Source organism: Sceloporus undulatus, chromosome 6 (genome assembly GCF_019175285.1).
Source record: "Sceloporus undulatus isolate JIND9_A2432 ecotype Alabama chromosome 6, SceUnd_v1.1, whole genome shotgun sequence".
NCBI classification, from domain to species: domain Eukaryota; kingdom Metazoa; phylum Chordata; class Lepidosauria; order Squamata; family Phrynosomatidae; genus Sceloporus; species Sceloporus undulatus.
The window spans coordinates 82,599,822-82,609,060 of NC_056527.1; the positions used below are offsets into that span (position 1 = coordinate 82,599,822).

The 9,239-nt window shown below is 40.2% G+C and overlaps 1 protein-coding gene across 4 annotated transcripts in view; it reads right to left on the reverse strand.

Moving 5' to 3' along the window:
• TMEM98 (transmembrane protein 98) overlaps positions 1–8,458 on the reverse strand; it is a 15,167-nt gene extending 6,709 nt beyond the window's left edge. The window contains exons 1-5 of one of the 4 annotated variants that reach the window (XM_042474466.1): positions 8,304–8,458; positions 6,553–6,607; positions 3,195–3,342; positions 830–961; positions 173–206 (exon numbers count right to left, since the gene is read on the reverse strand). In XM_042474466.1, the coding sequence (XP_042330400.1) occupies positions 173–206; positions 830–961; positions 3,195–3,325 (297 nt within the window). In that variant the 5' untranslated portion in view covers positions 3,326–3,342; positions 6,553–6,607; positions 8,304–8,458. Of the gene's footprint in view, positions 1–172; positions 207–829; positions 962–3,194; positions 3,414–6,552; positions 6,608–8,303 lie in introns of all 4 variants that reach the window. The other 3 variants (XM_042474468.1, XM_042474467.1, XM_042474469.1) reach the window with 3 other exon arrangements.
• Positions 8,459–9,239: the final 781 nt, after the last annotated feature.

Below are 9,239 nucleotides of genomic sequence, written 5' to 3' on the forward strand. Positions count from 1 at the left end.
TTTATCACACTAGTAGGGGATTTAAACGAGAGTTAAACTAGAGAAAACCAGGAAATGCCTGAAGTTTATCACACAACATTTCCTGGTTTTCTCTAGTTAAACTCTTGTTTAAATCCTGTTTGCCCGCTAGTGTGATAAAGCTCATTGTGATGTCCCCAAAGCAAGGATTTACCTTTAGAATAGCGATGCAGTGGGAGACCAGGCCCCTGAGGGAGGAAGACAAAAAGGAAGCATCACATTAGTGACATTTTAACAGGTTCACCCACACTTTCATAGCGCAATTCCTCCTCCATTGTTACTATCAGCTTAAACATGAAAAAGGGATCTTGCATTCAGGACCACTGCCTACAATTCAGTTGTCCAGTCTTTACGTTCTTGGCCAGAGTGCAGTGCTCCTCATTTCCCTTAGTCTCCCAACCACTTTGGTAACTTTCTTTTTGACACACTGGAAGGCTGTTTCTAAACTTTCCACTGATTGCACTTTCCCCTACAGCATTAGAATGGAATGAACATGCTTGAATTTCACAATATCTATGGGAGGGGAGGACAGAAAAGTGGCATGTAACATGTTTCAAAGCCTCTAATGGTACAGTTGTCCCTCGATATCCACAGATTCTTTATCCACAGTCAACCATCCATGGCTGAAAATATTTCAAATATATATATATATATATAATTTGAAAAAACAAACCTTGATTTACCATTGATATATGGCGCATCATTTTAACTATGCCATTGCATATAACAGGACTTGAGCATCCACAGATTTTTAAATGCCACTCTGCATTAAGTCGCTATGCTGTCTGAGAGGCCATGTTGCCCAACTTACGAAGCGTCTTCAATCCAGTCTTCATTCTCCAGAATTGCTTCAATATGAGGGTTTGTTATCACCACATCATCCAACTCTAGTTCTGAGGGTTCTGATTGTGTCTCTGTCGTGCCCATAAGGTCAACAATGGGCCTGAGAGGGGAGTACAGAAGGGATGGGGGGAAAGAGAATGAGCATTTACTACCCCAACAAGCCTACTCAGGCCTTTGCTGAAGGCTTTGGAAGCCACAACTGAATACAGTTACTAGCTGTGAAGAAAAATATATCCAAACATGTACTTGAGCTTTTTACAATTCAGTTTACAGAAATCAGCATGGGGAAATACATATTACTGGGAATCAGAGATAAGAAGTGATCATCCACTAGCTGAAGATCCAACTGATATTAAAGGCATGAGAGCAGAAATAAACAAAAAAGATGGTAACCATTTTTTAAAAAATCAGAGAGTTTGAAATTATGGAGATTTTGCTTCACTGATTATAAATTTTCCCCATTACAATTTGGGTTTTGTGATTTTTAAAGGACAATATTTCTGTTTTCCTCTTATTTTCCCCTTTTCCAGCTTGGGAAAGGGGAAAATAAGGGCAAGTCACATGTTCTCAGCCTCAGGGGAAAGCAATGGTGAACCCCCTATGAACAAATCTTGCCAAGAAAACCCATGATAGGTTTGCCTTAGAGTTGCCAAACGTTGGATACAACTTGAAGGTACATAACAACAACAAAAGAACATTTATTTACCATAATCCCCTGAGCATTCCTGTTTATAGTGATGAGAGATAATCTGTGCCCTCACTTCAAAATGTTTTTGAATGTCAGTTAAAAAACACGTTATTATATTTTAAATCATAATTTCTATATCCTTTTATACTTTTATAATACCAGCCAAGGCCTGTGTAATCTTTGGCCTGTTACAGACTGCCAAAATAAAGCTGCTTCAGGTCTCTTTGGAGGTATGCTGTTTAAATGATGCATGGGTCCTAGGAGTCCGGAGGTCGTGCCAAAGCCACACTCCATTCCTAAGCACTGGAGTGCAGCTTTGGTGCAGCTTCTGGATTCTTAGGATGCATGCATCATTTAAACAGCATACCTCCAAAGAGACCCGAAGCAGCTTTATTTTGGTAGTCTGTAACAGGCCTTTGAAAATGGATAAAGATGATGCTCCTAAGAACTTGTGGAGTGCCTTTTCAATCATCTGTTGGGCTCATTACCTGAGCTTGTTTCAGATCAAAATTGAAGAAGGACTGAAAAGTTGATCAAATACCATCGTATGAATTATTATTAACAACAATCTTTGGTTCCCTAGAGTGTATACAAATTACTTTATTACTCTTTCAAAAGGTGCTGCATGTTTGTAGGATCTGTTCCCTCTTTAAAGCTGCCTTGAATCCTGGTTCTGGGAAAATACCTTTGCATAAATAAAGATGGTGATGATGGTGACGAATCTACACCAAGTTCCTAGGGATGTTAACTGTCACTTGTTTCTTTCTTCTACCTGAGAATTTAACATTGTCACCATTGGGGAAAAAGGTTTTTTCACCACTGGGAAAGATTATGAGCTTGTGCTTATTTTTGGATTTTTTTTTTTTTTTGGGGGGGGGGGGGGTATTTTGAATTTTTTTTGGAAAATACTTTCCAAATTTTTCTTGCACAAAAACCTACATTATCTTACACAAAGCCCAAAGCTTTCCACTACTGATGCTGTGGGCACAAAACAAGGAAGCAGTGCTATTTTTGCTTTTTCTCAGGAGTGAAAAATGTTATGATGATTCATTTTTTTTCAAAAGAGAGTCTTGATATACTGAGACATTTTTTCTCGTCATTAATTAGAAACTCTGTAAATGTTCTTTAAATCCATAAGAAAGCACAACTTGATCTGTAGGTAACTAACAAGGATGCATAGAGGTCCTTTGCCAAACTACAACATATTCTAAACTGGAGTGTCTCAGTTGGAAAGGGTATTGTGTACTAATATCATATATACTCGACTATAAAGTGACCTCATGTATATGTTGAGAGTAAAATTTAGGGGCAACTAACAAATGATGTAAAGGACGAAGCAAAGGAAAACAATGCCAAAGAACTTACAAAATTCCAGCTATCATAACTGCTTGTGTTCACACTAAGGGCTGAATGAATGAGACAATAGAGGGGATCAGTGCTTCCAGTACAGATTATATTCTTGCCTTTCACCCGTGGATGATGGTTCTTTTTAAAAAAATAAGAGTTAAAGTACAGTACTCACACTGACCTGTGGATAAGTCAATTCAAGTTTTTTTGGATCGACTTTTGGACTTAAATTTCTAGACTTATACATGAATATATACAGTAATTCCCCCCCCCCCCCAGAATTTGAAGTTCTACTCACCTGGTATCATAGTGGTTTAAGAAGTCCTTGGGTCGACAGTAACGCTGCCTACAAACCACAACTAGGGCTACAAAAGAAGCCAGAAAGATGGTCGCCAGAACGCCAATGGCCACAATCACAACTGTCTCCATTGAGTCCTCACTGTGTCCTTGGGGAAGAGGATGATGAAAGAACACGTCACTTTGGGCCACTTCAGCGGTATTTCTACCTGAAACGAGACTGAGAAAATGAGATATAGGAGTGTCTTACAGTTACATCACTGAACACATGTCCTCTCTCACACAGCATTTTAAAGTATGGCTTGGGGGATAGAATATGTAAGGCCAGGAGCAGGTTCCTTCCGACCAACTTCTCCAGTTTCAGAAATATTGGTAAAGATCCTTTATACTTTTATAAAGTAAATATATGCCCAGCAGTTACAGCTATGATGCATCACTAATTGTGCAGTGAGTACAGGGTGACCAGTTGTCCTAATCACAATGGAGGACAAGGCACCATAAAATGTAGGGCATTCAAAAAAATGTAGGACATTACCAAATAAAAGCTAAAAACACTAGCATAAATGTAAATTCATTCTTCTTAGTCATGCTCAAAATAGAGGACATTTTGAAATTCTTCCTAGACAGAAGTTTGAAATATAAGTTATATCCTGAAAAAGGAGGATGTCTGGTCACCCTGAGTGAGCACCATAGCTTAGAGTTCATCCATTTCACAGTGGCCCATTCCACCCACCAAGTCCAAAGAGGGCCAAGTGTGTTCTTGAAGAATACTATGCCATGCTAGGAACCACACTTCACAACCACTGAGAAAACACAAGTGCTTGAATAACTATTTTTTATGCTAGTGTAGTGCTCCAACAGGATTTTGGCCAATGGGTAAACATTACTCATCCGGCACACATAAATTACAATGGTATCTGTCATTGCTGTTTTTACAAAAATGTCATTGCACTCTCATTGCCTTGCAAACAGGTTAGTGGTTTGATTGTTATTTGCAACAAGTTATTTCCATGTGCCTTCCAGGAAATTTTAGTTGGTGCTTCTTGCGAAATACTTTTATGAAGTAAGAAGTATACTTGTGTATGCCCTCCAACATTCTGCAGATGAAAACTGGGACATGCATGGCTAAGCAACATCAGAGTATGGTCAAGATGGAAAAAGTTATTAATGAGAAACAATGCACAAAACAGGAGAGGATGCAGCAGTATGCTTTTGCCTGGGTCTGCAGGGAAGGGGGAGATTCCACCCCACTTTTCCTTTCCTGCCTCCTGAGTTAAAGGGCAAACTACTTTTGCACTTTCAGTTAGCTTTCAGTTAGCAAACTACTGGTAGATGCTTATTGTTGTACAGTAAGCATAAATAAGCTTTACAGAACATGTGTCAACAGTTCAGCAGAGGACAAATCTTAGCTATACTCTTAAAATAAAAAAAATGCATCACTAAGAGCTTGTAAGCAGATATTCCTAAAACAGGCCAACCTGAATAATAACTGTTTGTTGTCTAATACTTATTTTAGAGCTACCATCTGTAGTTGGATGGGGGGAGGTAGCTTTTTAAACATCTTATGTAGCTATGTTTTTAACAATAGCTTCAGGTTCAGATATGGAGTTTCACTCTCTGAAGAAGTAAGCTGTCATTGGAAGCACAAGATCAGAAAAAGTTATTTTTATTCTAGAGCACCACTCATCAAGGAGCTTATTGTACATAAGTTAAAACATCTTTTGTGTTACCCAGGCCAAACATTCTCTAAGGCCAAACCACACAGAAAAGGCAGAACTGAGGCAAAAACTTGGTAGCCTTAACGTGAATGAATGCAAATAATTCCTTTCCTTTATCCCTAGATTAGTGTTGCCAGGTTTTCAAAACAACAAAAAAGGGCAGTCAAAATCAATGACATGAAGGATTGACAATTAGAAAGTAGCTCTTAAAAACCCATTAAATTCATGGGTCACCATATGTTGACAGGTGAATTGAAGGCACATACACACATATAAGTGAGTTTGTGTTCTACCTAAATACCAAAATAAATGATTTCAGTTAATTTAGCCATGTGTTTTCTTGAAAAGTAACATATTGTCCACATACATAAATTACATTTCTGTCTTTATGAAGCCCCCCCACTAAAAAATATAGGACTTATTTTATTTTTTTTGTTTTGCATCTTGTTCAGTCTATAGAGCTTTCCAACCATCAAACAGGAGACATTCCTTATAACAATCCCTTCCCTGAATAATTGATTTACGGTAGTCTGATATGGATAGTCCTAGCAATGTCCTGTTCCCGATTATGATTGTTTTAATGGTTTTTAAATTATATTTTATTAGTTACTGTTATGTTGTAATTATTATGTTGATTTGGTTTAAGGAGGGAGGGGATAGTGGGATTTATTTCATTGTATCGTATGGATTTTATTGATGTAAGCTGCCTCAAACTTATTGGAGATGTGGCATAGAAATACTTATTATTATTATTATTATTATTATTATTATTATTATTATTATTATTTATTAATAACAGTCATCTGGAAACTTAGACCTATATGGCTTGGGTCCAGATTATTTGAAGAACTGTATCTCCCCATATGAATCTGCCAGAACACTAAGATCATCAGGGGAAGGCTTTCTCTTGGTCACACCACCATCTCAGGCTCGTTTGGTTAGGACATGAGAAAGCCTTCTCAGTGGCTGCCCCACTCTTTGGAACTCCATTCTGCAGAAAGCTAGACTGGTCCCCTCCCTGCTTGCCTTTTGAAAGCTGGCCAAGATATTTTTATTTAAGCAAGTGTTTAAAATATAAGCATGCCACAGTGGTTTTTAGATTGAGCATGCATGTTGCCTTTTAACTTCCATTATATTTCTAATGTAATTTTATATTGTTTTTAGGTGATTTTAACTTTTAAATTTTATTGTACAGGCAATGTTTTTTAAATCTGTGAGGTGCCTTGGGACCCTTCGGGCATGTGGAACTGAAATCTTTAGGGACTACACGTCACTGCCTGGATTTCTGTCACTGTGACACAAATGAACTCAAAAGAGTGACAAATTCATACTATGATGGTCACATTCTCTGCTTTTAGAACAGGGAAGGGATTCAAGAGTTAGACAACTCCCAGCATTGCTTGCTATTGTTTATGCTAGCAAGACCACTGGGGCTTGTAGTCCAATTGAGTCTGCAGGGCCACATGATGTCCATCCCAGTGGTAGTGGCAAACAAGCAGTGATGGGACTAATTTGGTAACCTTATAAGATGCACAAGGAGGAGAGCCAGAGCAAGGTGGTGGTGGTGGGAGGTTATCCTAGGAAACAAGCCAACCATTTGGGAACTCTACCTGTTGACAGCAGGGTAAAATGAAGTCTCACCTGATCTCTGAAGGTACACACCTGCTGCTGCTGTCACCGCCACTGGAACTTCCGCCTAAGGAGAGCCACACAGCAAACAGCTTTAGTGCTGGTGACCTTTATCCCCCCCTCCCATCCCAACCCAAAGTAAACAGTGCAAGGAACACAGCATGGGAAAGTTTACTTCCTTGGAACCACTTCTGGCTTTGCAGCCACTGGGCTGCACTGGCGTCCTCGGGAGCGCCAAAGGCTGGCACAGTTTACGATGCCAAACCAGGAGGGCAGGATGTGCATCAGGTGGATATCTGTGTGTTCTCTCCTTTGTTGTTGTGTGCCTTCAAGTTGTTTCTGACTTACGGCAATCCTAAGACAAACCTATCATAGGGGTTTCTTGGCAAGTTACTTCAGAGGGAGTTTACTATAGCTTCTCTATGAAGCTGAGAGACTGTGACTCTCCCAAGGTCACCCAGTGGGTTTCCATGGCTGACCGGGGACTTGAACCCTGGTCTCCCAGTGTCTTAGTCCAACACTCAAACCACTACATTATGCTGGCCCTCTATCTATGGATCTGTTCTATCTACAGCCAAATGTCTTTTCTGCATGTAAAAACTCTCTGAAAGTCTGAACCAGGGAAAAGTATGAGTCTTCTGCCTATATAAAGTAATTGCACAAATTAAATAAATGCACATATGGATTTCCTTGTTTGGCACAATTTATTCTGCTTATAAAGTGGTATGGAGGCAGCATAGCATAGTGGTTTGAGTGTTGGACTACAATGTCAGAGACCAGGGTTCGAATCCCTGCTCAGCCATGGAAACCCACTGGGTGAACTTAGGCAAGTCATACTTTCTCGGCCTCAGAGGATAACAAGGGCCACTCTGAAGAAATTTGCCAAAAAATCCAAAGATACGGTTGCCTTAGGGTGGCCATAAATCGGAAATGACTGGAAGGCACATCACAACAACAAAGGAAGAAACCATGCTACTTGGAAATCCTCCCCACTTTTTTTGTCTTTGCATCTTTAATTATTAACTAGAAATTAGTGATTTTTCTATATGAAAAAGATAATTTTCAGGGTTAGTCTCAAAGGTACTACAAGATCTCTTTGCATACTGATTTTCCAGAGTAACACATTGAGTTCCACCACTATTAAGCTTTCTTAGGGCTGGATCCTTTAGTACATTGCTGATAATTCAAGTGGTTCTCCACTTGATGAAAAGTCTGTAATTTGCAGAATATTAACTGAGGAACCAAATGCTATATTTTCTAAGATCTCACTCTCTTTTCTTTGCTTCCAAAATGTCTGTCTGCCTTTGTTTCTTCCCTATAATACACATCATGGCTTGTGAGTAAAGTAGCTCCATCATCAACAATTTTTTAAAAGCTTCTTGGAAAGTACCCAAATTAGAAACAAAACCCACTTTGAAGAAACCCCCTTCCTCAAAGAAAAATGTCATGGCTCCTCCTCTTTGCTTAGGAATGTTGCTTCAGCTCCCTCCTAGAGCAAACAGTGGCCTCCTCCCAGGAATGTCTGGTTCTTTTAAGAGGATTAATCCCTGGCTGTTTCTCTCTCCTAAAATTGAAAACAAGGGTGAGGAGGAGAGCCACCCCTTTTCAGCAGATCTTGAAAAAGAAAAAGAATTAAACACACACCAAAGTGCATGAAGAGCTACCCTCCCAAACCCCTGCAAAAACAAGCAAGCAAAAATGCTTAAAGTAGAAGCAGCCATGGTGAGTAGTTGCTAAAAGAATTCTTCTCTTTGCAATTTTACCTGGGAATCCTGGGGGAATGTGTCCCCTGGCCAAGAGTCTACCAAGGAAAAAGTTTCTCTTGCTTAAGCTAAGATGGGCCTCCAAGGCTGCCAATAGCTCCAGCTCCTTTCAAGGTCTCTTGCCAGCCACCTCCTGCCTGCATTCCTGAGCAGGAAGGAACTGAACTGATGCCAGATGGAAAGGAGAGAGATTAGAAAGTGGGCTGGCCAAGCAAGGGGGATTTGAGGTGGGGGCATGTTCAGCTGGGATGTGGAGATCAGCCTTCTTCCTGGGAGAAAGTGTCTGCACTACATATCCCAGAGGGATGGAGTTAGCAAAGGGGACAGGGGGCATCTTGTGCCCCTCTAAAATTAGGCAGTATTTCCATAGATGATGTTGCAGAACTGTTGTTGTGTGCCTTCAAGTCATTTCCAACTTATGGTGAACCTATCATAAGGTTTTCTTGGCATGTTTCTTCAGAGGGGTTTGTCATGGCCATCTTCTGAGGCTGAGAGTGTGTGGCCAGGGGGGGTTCATGACCAAGTAGGGACTTGAATCCTAGTCTCCGGTGTCATAGGACTTTATCACATGGGGAAAATCAGGAAAAATCGGAAGTTTTATCCAGTGATAGTTACACGATCACGGTAAATATTTTCCCATACCATCGCGATTAAAGATGACATATCCCGGGTATAACCAGAGAATAACCAGCAACAAATCATTCACGGGGAATCTCTTGGTCTTTTAGGCCTGTTACAGACAGCCAAAATAAAACTGCTTTGAGTCACAGTGGAGGTATGGTGTTTCAATGATGCATGCGTCCTAAGAGTCCAGAAGCCACACCAAAGCCACGCTCTAGTCCTTAGGGCTGGAGTGTGGCTTTGGTGCGACTTCTGGACTCTTAGCACACATGCATCATTGAAACACCATATCTCTACTGTGACTCGAAGCAGCTT